The 16,260-nt window shown below is 38.1% G+C and overlaps 1 protein-coding gene across 1 annotated transcript in view; it reads right to left on the reverse strand.

The window, feature by feature from the left end:
* Myom1 (myomesin 1) overlaps positions 1–16,260 on the reverse strand; it is a 125,009-nt gene that overhangs the window by 97,527 nt on the left and 11,222 nt on the right. Inside the window, exons 2-4 of the mRNA XM_013027158.1 lie at positions 4,641–4,781; positions 3,044–3,293; positions 2,095–2,252 (exon numbers count right to left, since the gene is read on the reverse strand). Coding sequence (XP_012882612.1) covers positions 2,095–2,252; positions 3,044–3,293; positions 4,641–4,781 — 549 coding nt within the window. The remainder of the gene's footprint in view (positions 1–2,094; positions 2,253–3,043; positions 3,294–4,640; positions 4,782–16,260) is intronic.

Consider the following 16,260-nt stretch of genomic DNA (forward strand, 5'->3'; position numbering starts at 1 on the left):
TTGTTTGTTTATTTTCTGGTCCTGGGGCTTGAACTAAGAGCCTGGGCACTGTCCTTGAGCTTTTTTGCTAACTGCTAGCACTTTACCACATGAGCAACAGTTCCACTTTCTGCTTTTGGGTGGGTAATTGGAGATAGGAGTCTCATGAACTTCCCTGCTCAGGCTGGCTTTGAACTACAGTCCTTATATCTTTGCCTCCTGCATAGGTATTACCAGAGCCACCAACATCTCTTTTTTTTTTAATAGGGAAAAATCCAAATAATTCTCTCTCTTAAAAGATAATTTTTTCTTCTTTATTTCATATAATATTTGATTTTTGACTAGGTAATATACTTGAATTACCTAGAAAATATGAAGAAGCAGAAAATGGAAATGCTATATAGTAAATAATCTCCTTCCTGGAATCTATCTCCTTGTATCAATTTCCTCCTTCAGAGTCACCTGCTCTTCTTAAGTTCTTACCAGTTCAACCAATGTATTATTATACAAGTTATTACACAACATAGCCTATTAAATTTGGTTTTTCCACTACATACATCTGCGTTGACAAAGCACCCCTCCAGGATGGCTGATTGGTCACTATGGTATTACAACAGCAAACTCTGCAACTCACTTTTCTATTGGACCTAACACATAAACAGGCTTCCTTCTGCTTTTGGAATGAGTTGGGCATAGGCCAGTGTTCCACACATACTCTGCTCCTGGCCTGCATGAGTGATTTCTGCTTCAGCCATTCAGCACTCTCTGGATAACCTCTAGGTTCCACTGACTAAATAGATTTAGTCAGCAACCATGGGACTGGCAGAATCTCACATGTTCCACTGCATGTTTATATTATTTATTAGATTTCAGGGACACTCATGACCTAAGAGTGTCCAGTGGAAACTTGGAGCCCTAACTTTCTTGGCAAGGGTGTTGAGGGAACCAACCCCCAAGCATGCGGGTCTTTGAAAGATGTGGCTCCGGGATTAACTGCTATGAGTAACAGTGCATAATAGTAGTGTGACTACAGAAAGTTTTATCACAAACTTCCACCTTTTATCCTCTTTTTGTTTGAGATGACCAGTATTTCTTTCCTACTTATATTTAGTTTCAGACACAGGAAGCTGCATTTGGGTATCATAAAGGAAGAAATGACAAGGAAGTAACCACCAAGAGCTTGGTTCTTGCTTGGGTTCCCTGTTCTTTGAGAGAAAAGATGCTTACTGAAGAGTGCATGTCCTATACCAGTGTTGCAAAGTGAATCAGAGCCCCAGCTAATGCTCTATAGAAAAGGCTTCCAAATGTGGCTTTATCTGGAAGTGAATGAGACTAGTTTCAGTCCCTTCTCAGCGTGAGTCCCTTACAGATATAAGAGTCCGTGTACTCTGTCCTAATCTTATATTTTTTTGCAGTGTCACCACAGTGTAGAAGTTTCATGCCCTCAAACCTGGATCTAACCCTGTTTACTGCCATTGCTAAATGTCAGTTATAACACTGATGATAAAATTTTAGGCTATTCAAGGACAAATCTTGCTCCCAGCAGATTATTAACTATTTTCTTAGTTGTTCTCTGGTTCTGTTTTAGTATTTCTTTGCTTTGCAAGGTGAGACTCTCTGTGCTTGGCCTGTCCTTCTTAGAAGAACTTGATAGAAAGGGAATCCCAGTAACTGGAACTTTGCATAAGGCTTGAGGGAATCACCCTCTAAGCACTGAAGTGCTTTTCACCCTTTAATTTTCAAACTCAAGAACCTCAAAAAGATTTTATAGTTCAATATACATATTCAAGATATATTCTATATATTTATTAGTATGTATAATATATATTCTATATATATTAGTCCTGGGCTTGAACTGAGGGGCCTGCACAGTGCTTTAAGCTATTTTACTCAAGACTGTTGCTCACTTGAGCCACAGCTCCACTTCTGGCTAGTTTGGGTTGGTTAATTGTACTTTCCTAGCTGGCTTTGAATCATGATCCTCAGATCTTGACCTTCAGAGTTGCTAGGATTACAGATGTGAGCCTCTGGTACCTGGCTGTTCAGTATATTTTAACTAGAGTTAAACTCAACTTTTTGTAACCAATTCTATTCATTTTCATGAAGAAGACCTACCATGTGAGGTGAGGCTCTGGCCAGCCTGCTACAGAACAATGTATTTTTACATTCTCTTTTTCCCAAACTGTGTGTGAACGAGGTTTAATGATAAACTCAGGAGCATGCAGAAGATGGTCTTCATTCAGTTTTCCATGATATGCCTGGGTTTCCTCTAACTGAAAAAGCAAACAGGTTATCAAAATACTACCCAATCAAAGTCATTTGTGGTGCTAAAATAGTATGTCGATGCCAAACTTCTCATTTTTCCATTTGGAAGTTTGTTTTTGCATTCCACCCCCTGATTTTAAAAACAGAGGTAGGCCTGGGAAGGTGGCTCAGTGGTAGAGCGCATGCCTTGCATGCCAGAGGCCCTGGGTTCGATTCCTCAGCACCATATAAGCAAAAAGAAAAAAGCCGGAAGTGGCGCTGTGGCTCAAGTGGTAGAGCGCTAGCCTTGAGCTGAAGAGCTGAGAGACAGCGCTCAGGCCCAGAGTTCAGGCCCCATGACTGGACCCCCCCCCAAAAAATACAGAGGTAGTTGGGGATAGGGTCAATGTAGGCTAGGATGATAAAAAGAGTGACTGCTCAAGATACATTGTACACATAGACAGGTTAAAGTGAAACCCCATTGTACAAGTACTTCAAGATTGAAAACATATTAAAAAAAAAAGATGTTGCTATTTAACACTTAACATTCTAAGATGGAGCAATATTTGTAAGATAGATTTCTTAAGCTTCAGAAAATATTAATTTTTTTAAACTGAAATTTCATAGAGTTTAAAAATAAGTTTGCCTTTCTTAGGCTTCCCCATTTGGAGGTCTTTCTCTTCATTTTCTTTAGCTTTGTCTCCCCATAAGACCACATATTTCTTCATTTGAAATAAATTAATCTACATACTCATGCACACATACAATTTGTTACATGCATTTCCACTTTTGAAAGCAGAATTGAATGATCTTTTCTTACTGTTTTTCTCAGTGAGAGCTGTTCTGCCTTTTCTCGCACTGCAACTTTCCTTGACTTCTTTTCAAAAGTTTCTTCCTGTTGAAAGGTGGATGTGGCCTGCTTGGAGACCTTGGACTGCTTGGATGTTGTAGATTGTTTGGAGGTCATAAGTCCTTCCTCACTAGCAAGAAGATTCCTCTGGGCTATGTAAGCAGCAGCTTCTTTAATTCTTTCTTCTTCTGTATCTGTAATTCCACTGACATGCACTTGACTAAAACACAGAAGTAAAATGTGGATGCTGTGAATGGCAGTAATAAAGCTGCCTAATTTGACTAAGCTTGAGGTAGCAGACCTCAGACCCAGTGTCCTGTGCCCAAAGAAACGCTGCTATTAACACACACACACACACACACACACACACACACACACACACACACACACCTCAAAAACCTGGCAAATCAGATGCTGATTCTTTGTGTTAAGGAAATGGTTTTCCTCTGGTAATAATAATGACTGAGGGCTGGAAAGGTGGCTCAGTGGTAAAGCGCTTGCCTTGCATGCATGAGGCCCTGGGTTCGATTCCTCAGCACCACATAAGCAAAAAAGAAAAAAGCCAGAAGTGGTGCTGTGGCTCAAGTGGTAGAGCACTAACCTTGAGCTGAAGAGCTGAGGGACAGCGCCCACGCCTGGAGTTCAGGCCCCAAGACCGGACCCCCTCCGCCCCCCCCCAAAAATAATGACTGAAATAATTTCTACTGTATTCTGGGATTTTTTTCACAATCATTTTTTTCTTATTTCAGCCACATACCAAAAAAGACCTGTAAATTTTTACTTTGCCTTTCTAAAGAATTATACTATTTGTTGAATCTACCATATTTCAGCAAAGTCAAAGTTCAACAAAATAAACACCAGGAAATGGGTACTTGAAAGGGTCAAGGGGAGAGGAGTAGGCAAATGAAGAGAAGAAGTGGGAGAGAATACAATCAAGAATTCAGTAAATATAATATGAAATTAAGAAAAGTAAGGGAAGGGGTGAACTGGGAGGGATGAGTGAGAATGTTAAAAGGGGTGACATTGATCAAGATGCACTATATTCATAAGCTGCTTTGTTAAATGGCAACTCCTTTGTACAACTACTTAAAGATAACTGAGAAAACATGAGGTAAACAATATCACTTTTATTTTAGATATATGGCAACAAGGCTCACATTAATCACATGCAGTAGAGGGTGACATTTTCGCACACATATACAATGTACTGTGACCATATGCATGTCCTATTTCCCTCTCCCCCTTTCCTTTTCCATACCCTAATAGTCTTCTTTTACTTTCATTGTACAGTTTTGGAGCTTTTTTTTTTACTCCACCTGTATTGACTATACATAGTATTGAGCCACAGACATCCAAGGCTTTATTTCCCATTTCTACTATACATACAAGTAGCATTACATCCTGATCATTCTTTTCCAGTATCCTGTGTAATTTCTGAACAGGAAAGGACTCCAAGCTTCCTAAGATCTTTCTCAACTGCTACATAATGAGTTCAATAAATGTTTGCTGCTATCATCTATTCCCCCCACTTCTATTAATCAAAGGCAGGAAGAAAAAGCACACACACCGTCCAGAGAATATAGGCACCATGTAGTTGCTTGCTAAGTTTTCTTTCTCCTCTCCAGACAGAAGGCTGTGCTTGGCTCTCTTTATTTTAGGGCTCAACTTGGATGAGTAATCTTCCAACAGCAGACTGGTATCTGTAAGTCTGAAAAAAAGACCTGTAACATTACACAACAACCAAAAGTGCATTTAAAATATTAGCTAAAGAAAGATTTAATCTGGGAAAGTTTTTCTAAAGTCTTAGATCCCTAATGTTATTATTACTCCTTACTTTAGAACTAACGTAGGGTTAGAAAGATCTCAACTGTCTTGGTTTTTTTTTTCCATTTATCTGACTTTGGGAGAGTAAAGGGGGGCACAGAAATGGAAGGACATTGAAGAATGCTAATAGGAACCTGTTTGGGAACTTCCTGACTGAAGGGAAGGTAAAATGTGTGAGCACTATGACATGAGAAAAGTCAAGCTGCAGTTGAAACAAACCATTCAAATTACAATTATTACTTATTCTTTGAAAAATATTTGGAAAAGCAAACATTGCCTATACAAAGAGCAGAATACAAGGGGTAGGAAGCAGAGAGTGTGATCAACTGAGTGAAATTGATTGGAATACAATGTAAACATATGAACCTCATCATATAACTAATACAAGGAGGAACAGAGCACATGCAAATAAAAACCCCATTCTCACTCCAGTCAGAATGACCATTATCAAGAAAAGAGATGACAACAATAGCAATGCTGGCAAGGATTCTGGTGAAAGAAGCTTTATACATTGTGGTGGGAATGGAAATTAGTGTAGTCACTATGAAAATCAGTATGGAGTTAATGAAGAAACTAAGAATAGGACTACCATATGATTCAGCCATACCACTCTTGGTATGTATCAAGAAATAGGAGTCAATATACATCAGAGATGCCTGCACACTTATGTCTTTGGCAGCATTATTCATAAGTATGGAATACTTTAGCCAAGTATGAAATCAGTCTAGATGCTTGATTGAATAAAGAAAATGTGATGCCTACATAAAATGGAGTAGCAGTAAAGAACTAAATTGTGCTGTTTATAGGGAAACGGATGGGAGGTGAATCATCACATTAAGCAAGATAAGCCAAGCTCAGAAAGATAAAAAATCAAATTTTCCCTCATATGCAGAATCTAGACCTAAAAAAAACGACAGGATCATAAAGGGGGAACAGTTTGGAGTTTACATACATGTGATCCCAGCATTTGGCAGGGGGTGGGGTGTGGGGAGTGTGGCGGCGTTGGGATGAAGCAGGACGACCATTAGTTTGTTCCAGTCTGGAGTACATATTAAGTTCAAGGCCAGTCTGCATTCTATGAATTCAAGGTCAGCTGGGCTAACAGTGAGTTCATAGCCAGCCTGGGATATATAGCCATCGTCTATATTTTGAAACCTTATCTCAAAAACAGATAAGTAAACCAAGAGCTTGGAAATTTTATTTCCTAAATAATACTATATGATATGTACCATATCTTTTTCAAGCTATACCTTTTTTCAAGAAGTCTTTTCGAGATAAAATGGAATGTAAGTTAACGATAGTGCCATACATCTTTAGCATAAAATTCAACTTCAAACTTAAAAGTCAGCTGCTCTAATTTACCTTTGAGAATGGGAGGGGAGGGGAAAGAAAAGAGTGACAAGGTAAGTATGTTACAAGTATCTTATAAATGAAAATAGCATAATGAGACCCACTAAAACTATAAAAAAAAAGGTGGAGGGTTAAAAGTAATCTAGATGGGGTGAATTTGATCAAAGTACATGTTAGAAATAGCTGGGGGCATTGGGGTGACATGTGGGAATAAGGACACCAACTCAAGAGGAACTCAGTAAGGCAAAGTTTACTTCTGCAGAAAGGTGGGCCACTAGCCAAAAATCTGGCAAGCTAGCACCCTGAGCAGGCAGGCTGCTCCTTTTTTATCCCTAGCCCAGCAGGCCCTGCCCCCTGCTCCCATTGGTTAAGCTCAGGTTCACAATGTGCAAAAGAATGTGGCTTAATTACAGGATGCAACTAAACTTCAAGGAGCTTTTAACAGGTAGTCTTAAAGTGCTCAGGAAAAGGATGCAGGTAACTAAAATGTAATTCACAAGGGCTAAGTCACCTGGCTAAAGCAGGAACCCTTCAGAAAAACAATTCTTTCAAGATTAACAGAAAGGAAGCAAACTACTTTGATAGAAAAGATATTTTCCTCACAGTATATCACGCGTGTCTGTAAATGTTACAATGCCACCCATTATTCATGCTAATAAAATTTTCTAAAGTAAATAAAAGCAAAACACAAGCCAGAAATAAACATAATTCAAAAAGGATAGATAATAATGCAAGAAGACAAATGGTACAACACAGAACTGTTAAGGGTTTGAAGGATTTCTAGAGGACACAGGGGTTCCAGGCCTGTAGGTACAGGGTGGACTACTGTCTTTTATCTTCTGCCATGGTCACATGGAATGGCAAGCTACTTCTCCTTCTATACCAGTCCGGGGGGGAGCATGAAGCTCATTTTCTATCATCAGCATTAACCGAAAGGTTAGGACCTTGAAGGTAAGCTTGTGGATTGGTTACCAATTGGAAGCCAGAGTGAAATGTGTTCCTGGCTGGCTGTTCTGGACAGCAGCAAAATGTCTATATACCAAGCAGGTCACAAAGTACAGGCTGTGCTTATACAAGTCTAAGTTTAAGGTGCTATTTTCCTTCACCCCTTTATTCCATTACCACCAAAACAAAACTATTCATGACTGGAAGTATTTCATTGCTTTCCTATTTGGAGAGCAGCTAAATTTCCCCGTCTATTTTTTTTTTGTTTTTGCCATATACTTTCTACTTTAGTCTGTGTCTACAGTCATATGCTCATAAACTAAATTTTCAAACTAATTGTTTAAACTGATTTCTGGTGACATCAAAATAGTTAGGATTTGTCATTCTTTATGCTGCAATGCTCCTTTTTTCCTTTAACATAAATCAAGATGGTACATTTATTAAACCAAACCTGTTCAGAAGGTTATGATTCCATTTTCAAGCTAAATCAGAGCAGCTGACTTTTAATAGTTAAATTTTCTGCTAAAGATTTATGGCACCACCATTAGCTTCCATTCCATATTTTATCTTGAAAAAGACTTCATAAAATGTATTGTGATGGTATGTATTATGCAATATTATTATAGAATACAAGACATTCATCTTTGCTATTATTTCTAAAATTTCTTTAAACTTCATGTGTGTGTGTTTGTGTATATGTGTATGTCTGTGTGTATGTTAGGATTACAAGTGTGCATCACCATGCACAAGTAAAGCATTATTTTTATTTTTTAAATTTTTTATTATTTTGTGATATTAGGGATTAACCCAGGCTTTACCACTTGAACCATGCTTCCAGTCCCTGTTTACTTGATTATTTTCAAGGAAGGTTCTCACCTTATTCCTAGACCAGCCTTAGCTTTGATCCCCCTAACTAGGGTGACAATCTCCAGCCACTTCATCTTGCCATTGCTTAAGATGGAATCTTGTGAACTTCTTTTTGCCTGGGCTGACCTAAAACTGCAATCCCCCTACCTCTACCTCCTAAGTAACTAGGCTGGGAAACGATGCCCAGTAACCTTTTGATTTCTAATAAAAGTGTAGATGTCAAAACACCATGTGAATATATGATTTAGTAATTCTGAATTATTTATTGAAGCCAGAAGACAAAACTAAAGTACAGAAACACAAAGCTTTAAAGAGCTGAAAAATCATCAGTAGTCTGTTTTGTCATGCTTTGTGAACACTGAAGTCAAGCATTTTACACTGTCAAATTTTAAAGTTGATATATTTTAAGTGAGTAAATAAGATACATAGATTTAAAATTTCTTTGAACCTAAAAAACTAAGGAAGAATTTATTAACCTCTGGAGTTTTAGTTGCATCTAAATTTGAAACAAATTTTATTTTGTAGAATATAGTAATATATTTAGTGTATGTTTATATACTAAATTTGGTATATATGCATCTATGAAGATCTCTTACCTATTAAAACAGCATTTAAGCCAAGCACTGGTGACTCATACCTGTAATCATAGCTACTCGGAAGGCTGATCACAGGATCATGGTTCAAAACCAACCCTGGCAGAATAATCTGTGAGACATTTGTCTCTAATTAACCACCAGAAATCTGAAAGTGGTGCTGTAGCTCAGTGTTATAACACTAGCCTTGAGTTCAGGAACAATGCCCAGGCCCCAAATTCAAGCCTCAAGATTGGAAAACAAACAAAAAAATTAATATTTAATATTCTTTTTAAATCTTGAAACTTTCTGAATTTTAAGTGATAAAAGCAATGAAATTAAGTCATAAGTAAGGATTGATTGGTGTGTGTGCCTATGAATCTACCTACCATTATGGCTAGCAATACCAGAGAGAAAGGACATAGCCAAGGTTCAGAAAGCACTCTCCAGAAATATTCCAGGAAGTGAGACACATATTTTCATCTTATTGAAACACTGAGAGGAAAAAAGTCCAACCTTCTGTATATATAATATTATAATGATGCTTGATAGGAAAATCAAGTATAAAACCATTTAGAGAATCCCGGAGCAAACAAAGAATTCAAGGATATTTATTTCAACAGACCACTCATTTTACAGATATAGTAACCACAGCCATGAAAGTCTTTATAACTCCCTCATGTTCACATTCCAAATTGGTAGCAGAACTGGGATTAGCACCCATCTCTTCTTGATTTTTCAGGTTAGTGTTCTTTCCACTGTACCATTAGTCTCTAACTTTTGCAATTAAGTATTCTAGTAAAAAATTGATTATCACACCTACATATGTTTATTTATAAGATATATGCATATATCATTATATGGTCTCACTTGATAAAAAGCATCCCATTGTTAGGCAAATTTTAAAGTTCAAATTCATTAAAAAACAAACAAACAAGTGAAGTGCTAGTATTTCTTCCTGCATCTCATAGCTTCTTTGGGACTTCCCACTTTGGAGATAATTACACTATGTCACATTGCCCATAATGACTCTGATATTGATTGTCAGCCTTAATTTTAAATTTAGGTTAGAAAATCTTCACAGTCCACATAAAAATAAAACATTAAAAGGCATTAAACTTATATTAAGTTAAAATCTAATCTCTTACACTTACATTTATTTTGGGAAATAACCATGGGTTCCCCAATGAATAAGTATGTTCATACATACATAAACTATGAGTCTACATTAATGATTATACTACTTATGAAAATATTATGGTAGCCTACCAACATATGTCAGAAAAATAGTGTGATGTAGGCAATGTCTTTGCTACATCTGCTCCCAAACTCTGTCACTCATTCTTACATGCTCACAGTTTTACTGCATTGTTGTTTTCCCTGTTTAGCTTTCCCACTACCTGTGACTACTGAAGCAGAAAGGTGGCTCCTCAGCACTATGTCCAGCGCTTGATACTGTTCGATAAAAGCTTATTGAATAGAGTGGAATCACGGTTCGTCCTCCTGTAATCGTACTAGCTCAGTGAGTCTCAACCTTGTTTCCATACCAGAATCAGTTGAAGGGGTATGTAAAATAGACAAGATTCCCAGTATGATGGAATTAGTGGGTTACCCATTCTTCTGTCCAAAAAGCAACGATAAAATGTGAAACACTGTCAAAACAACAATTAGAAGCCACATGTGGTGGCACATGCCTGCATTTCCAGCAATTGGGAGTAAAGGTAAGAAGATCTCAAATATAAGGCCAGCCGTAGCTACCTAGAGTATTTAAAGCCACGTTGACCAGCCTAGTGCAGCAAAACCAAAAATAAACATTAAAAGGAACCCCAAATAAAAGAAGAACCTCAAACAAAGGTCAAAAAATCACTTGAAAGCATACACTACACCAATAAGTGTTATTAATTTTTTAAAGATGGAACTCATGTATTAGCAGGTAGGGTTAAGCTCCTCCATCCATCAACCTCAGTTTGTAAGGTAGCTCTACCAAGTTGAAGGTTGGTGGGCCTGGAGGTGAGGGGTGGGCTGTATGAGCTGAGAAGGTGATGAAAACTAGTGTTCACAGCCAGGTGTGTTGTCTTGATTCCTATTCTGCAGCATTGTAGCAGTGACAATCCAAGTTCCACACAAACAAGGGAAGAGCAAACACTCAGCTAGCCTGAGGTTGCAATCATAGTTAGGGCAAGCAACTGACTAGCATAATTCTATTAGGAAGATAAGGGGAAAAAAGACAGCATGAGGAAACTTTACAAGTTCTCCACACACACCCCACCCCCGCCCCGCAGAAAAAAAACAGTGGGAAGGTCTGAGTTTTGCACAAATCATTGATTGGCTGTAAGTCTGTGCTCAGATGCAGAGGAGATGTAAGTGAGTTAAGCAATTACAAATTCCCAAAATTTTAATTGTTCTGTTCAGCACACACACAAAGATCCACTACCAGAGCATGGTAGTTTTATTTCCTTAAATGTCTGGGCACAATGTCTGACTCTTCATTGATGGACTAGTGTGACCACTAGCAATTCAGGCTTAACAATGAAAACAATATTTTTTAAAACATGGTGGTTCACACCTACAACCCTAGCTACTCAGTAGGATGAGATATGAATATTTTAGTTCAAAATAAATCAGAGAAGACAAATTCGTGAAAATTCAGCTCAAAAAGGAAAATTAATGTAGAAGTTAAATATTAGAATTTCTTAACTTAGTAAATATTCATGGAAGAAGCCTAGATAATAAGTGAGTTATTCCTTGGTATATTATGTAAGTTCTAAATAAATTTAAGGACTCAAGAAAAAAAATCAGTATCTTCAGTGAAATTTTATTATAGAATTCAACAGCAGATTTTTAGGTAAAGAAAGAAAAATCAATTAAACTTGAAAACAAATTCAAAAATAAAGAAAAGAAATTTAGGAAAGAAAAGAAAAGTTAAAAGAGCCCAAGAGACCTATTAGACAATGTTAAACATACCAGTTATATGAATCACGACAGAAAAAGAGGTGAGAAAGAAAAAGCAGGAAAATGTAAGAGACAATAGTCTAAAATTCCACAAATTTGGTTACAAATTGTAATTTATGATTCCAAGATGTTAAAAAAAAAAACCCATGTAGGGAACTTCTAAAGTAACACACACACACACACACTGTTGAAAGTCAAAGCCAGAGAGAAACTTTGAGAGTAAGAGCAAAATGATGCCCACATGAAAGGAGCAACAATAAGTGAAATGGCTGCATTCTCATCAGAAAATATCCTAGAAAGCACTGGCATGATGTATTTTAATGCTGGTGGGGGAAAAAGCCAATTAAGAATCCTAGCCAGACCGGGTGCCGGTGGCTCACGCCTGTAATACTAGCTACTCAGGAGGCTGAGATCTGAGGATCATAGTTCAAAGCCAGCCCGAGCAAGAAAGTCCGTGAAACTCTTATCTCCAATAAACCACCAGAAAACCAGAAGTGGCGCTGTAGCTCAAGTGGTAGAGTGCTTGCCTTGAGCTGAAGAGCTGAGGGACAGCGCTCAGGCCCAGAGTTCAAGCCCACGACCACAAAAACAAACAAACGAAAGAATTCTAGCCAGGCACTGGTGGCTCACCAGTAACCCTAGCTACTCAGAAGATTGAGATCTGGAGGATCATGATTGGAGAACAGCCAGGCAGGAAAATTCACTAGACTCTATCTCCCAAATAACTGGCAAAAAACAAGGCTGGATCTCAGGTTCAAGGGGTAGAATGGCAGTTGAGCAAACAAGTGTGAGATACTGAATTAAAATCCCAGGACGAAAGAAGAATGAGGAGGAGGGGAAGAAATTCTGTACCAAGTGAAACCATCTATAGAAGATAAGAAGGATGCTGGGCACAGGTGGCTCATACCTGTAATCCTAGCTACTCAGGAAACTAAGATCTGAGGATTGTGGTTCAAAGCCAGCCCCAGCAGGAAAGTTCATAAGATTCTTATCTCTAGTTAGCCACCAGAAAGCCGGAAGTGGCACTGTGGCTCAAGTGGTAGAGTGCTAGCCTTGAGCTGAAGGGCTTAGGGACAGTGCCCAGGTCCAGAGTTCAGGGGGGGGAGGGGAGGCAAAAAGGCAATATTCCCGCAAGAAGACACAATTCAGTGCTAACAGATTGCCTTAAAGGAAATGCTAAAGAAAATCCTTTATTCTTAAAGAATATCGCACCAAAGAGCAATCTAATTCCACATCCCCAAAGAAGTAAACGGGTAAATATAAAGATGTGTACACATATATACACCCATAATCTTATCTTGAAATTTAAGAAGATCAAAGATTGTATAAACTTGTCCTGCTGCACTTACTGCATTGATAGGTTTATAATAGGACATAGATAGAATGGAAGAAGACAAAGAAGGCAAATGAGCAGAGCAAACCGAATTTGAATCCACTAGCTAGAATCCACCAGAGAATTTCTGTCTAGGCTTCTCAAGGAATCCTTGGTGGAAAAACTGGAGATTGGAAGATGGTGGGACATCCCAGGATGACAGAAAGGTAGGTACAAAAGCTTAAAAGTTAAAACTGTTTTCATGGTTGACTTTTCTCTATATTGCTATTTGATTGTTCAGTGACCAAACAAAAACATAAAACAAACAAAACTCCCAATGGAACCCATTTTTATTATTCTAATGCATTTCCTCTAAAGCTATATCTTTGTATCTATTTATAAGGGAATTCTGCTGTATATATGTAAAGTGCTCAGCTGTTCATGGGAAGACAAGAGGGCCATGCTTTTCACAAACTGTGCTTAACTTCTTGCTGTCTTTGCTTCAGTGGACACTGTTCCACAGGGCTCCTGGTATCTGCAATTCAATCTTTCATCTCCAGGATACCCGTCAATTGGTTGTTGGTATTCTCTCTTTTCCCCCATTTACTTTTCTATTGTCCACATTTCCCCATTACAATTGTAAAGACAAAACTTTCTTTGGACTGTTGTAACAAAATTGTTTGGGATCTACTTTCAATTTAGAGGGGCTCCTGTTTGTGTATGTGCTTCTTCTGACCTTTGGATTCTCCTGCACCAGTCTCCACACGTAGGAAAGTTTCAGGAGAAAACATATGGACAAGTGAGAGGTGGCAGAGCCCTTTGCTAATACACTGTGCAGGTAACATTTCTTGTAAGATACAAACATGAATTTAATCATTGTTTCCCCTGAAAATTTTCTCAACGTCTAATGTCATAATATATAACCATCCATCAGCTTGAAATTTTAAAATATTTTTTTCATTATTAACCTTTTTCTCCCTTTTCCTTCCCTTCCTTTCCTCACCCCCCAATCCCTATGCTCTTTTCTTCTCTACTCCTTTTCACACTCTTGGTAACAGAAATATCCCACTTTAAGTTGTTTAAAGAATTATTTAAATAGCCAGGTGCTATTATTTAAATATTATTATATTATATTATTAAATAGCCAGCTACTTTGTATGTTTCTCCCCCATGGTATAACCCCTGTTTTCACTGTATTTGATGTCGGTCTAATTTGGGGAGGGAAAGGGAAAAACACAAAATGTTTAAATAGGGATACAGGTTGACCCACTGTAACAAAGAGATGTACAAGACACTGTTGAACAACAAACTTTACAATTTAGGTTGGGGGAGGCGTAGTTGTGGAAGTGGGAGGGAAGGTATGGAAGGGGAAAAACAAAGGAGGAGGCAACAATGCTTAATAAGAAATGTACTCATTACCTTGCTCATGTAACTGTAACTCCTCTGTACAGTGTTTTCACATAAAAAACTTATTAAAAACACCACAAAAATGTAAAAAAAATAGCCAGCTAGTTATTTATTTACTCAGGAGGCTGAGATCTGAGAATCATGGTTCGAAAACAATCATTTAAATATAACCACATTTCCTCCTCTGTTTGTTGTTTCGTCCCTCTTCCTTCATGATTTCAACTTTTACTGACAGGTAATATTTTACTCTTCAGTAACTTTCTGTATTTAATGTATAGCCATAGTCATAAAGAAAAATGCCAAGAGCCCTGAATCATATCCCTGAACAACAACAAAAAAAAACAGAACAGAACAATTATATATTTAGAAGGATGGATAGAGGCCAAGTATTCATGGTTCACATCTTTAATCCTAGTTACTCAGGAAGATGAGACCAGAAACATTGTGGTTTGAGACAAAATTTGAGTCTACCAACCCCACCGATAGCTACGGACATGTCTGTTATTCCAGCTACTCAGGAGGGTGAGATCAGGAAAATCATGGTTCTTAGCCAATCCAGGCAAAACAGATTGTGAGATTCCATTTCAACAGAAAAAGCAGGTGTGATGACACACATCTATTATTCCAACTCCAGTGGGAAATATAAAATAAGACGATCATGATCTAGACCAGCCTGGGCAAAAAGCAACATCCTATCTCAAAATTAACCAAAGTGTATTGGACTGAAGGTGTGGCTCAAGCAGTGTAGTGCCTGCTAGCAAATGCAAAGCCTTGAGTTCAAACTTCAGTACCGCTAGAAAAAAGAGGAAAGAAAGAGGAGAAGGATAAAACATTGAGAGATTTACATTTTTATCTTATACAAGTACAACTTAAATCTTATTATATATATCCTTCAGTTTTTGTCTATTTTTTTTACTATTTCAAAAGTTAATTTAAGCAGATTGCAATATGATCCATTTTCAGCAGGACTGAGTTTAGTCCATATTTACTAAACATTGTGTTATTCAAAGAATTTGACAATAGTACCAGGAATGCCTTAGAGAGTCTAAGGCTGTACCTTTGTTGTCTTAATTGTCCTGAGTTTGCAAAGGTTAGTCTCATTAACTTACTTATAAAGCATCTTACTCACATCCCACCCTGTATTAGGTCTGGCCACTGTGGCTGACAAGACATTACCTGAGAGTTACCTTCCTCCTCTGAGAAGTGCCTGCTTTCTCATTTCATCAGGAGAGACTACTGTGGAAAAGGTCAGGCCTGTTGCAATAGCTCACTCTGGCTCCCAGAGTTCAGAGGTCTCTACTGGGAAGTTCAGTTACACCTCACTGTCTGGTCAGCAGGAAGGTGCTGACTTTATAGAAGCCAAGACCCTGAGGGACAGAGCTAACATTTCACCTGCAGCACAGGAAAGTAACCACTGTGCCCTTCCTCCAACTCTAGCCAGCTCATTCTATTCTCTATGAAAGGATATGCTTTTCTTCTCCCATGATTCACCTGCTTAAGGAATAGGAATGCCATTCTGGAGGTAGTTTTTTCCCAACAGACAATATTTTCAAAGTAGAGTAAATTCAGTAACTGGATTTTCTGCTTGTTTCCTCCCTCCCCCCACCCATCACCACCACCACTTTGGACAGTCAACCACATAGGAAGTAGTCTGATGTAATTTGTTGGTACTTAAGTACTCAGAAGACATGGCCCAGAATGTTCTATTGATCATTGTTATCCAAAAACTCTGCTACCCTTTCCTTGTACATAATAATTAAAAGTTTATTTACAGCTTGGCATTGGTGACTCACACCTGTAATTCTAGCTACTCAGGAGGCTGAGATCTGAGGATTGTGGTTTGAAGCCAGCCAGGCAGATAAGTCCATGAGATTTTTGTGTGTGTGTGTGAGAATGTCATACAGAGGAGTTACAATTACATGAGCAAGATAACGAGTACATTTCTTTTTTTTTTTTTT

This window comes from Dipodomys ordii, unplaced genomic scaffold (assembly GCF_000151885.1).
Source record: "Dipodomys ordii isolate 6190 unplaced genomic scaffold, Dord_2.0 Scaffold100, whole genome shotgun sequence".
Lineage (NCBI taxonomy): Eukaryota > Metazoa > Chordata > Mammalia > Rodentia > Heteromyidae > Dipodomys > Dipodomys ordii.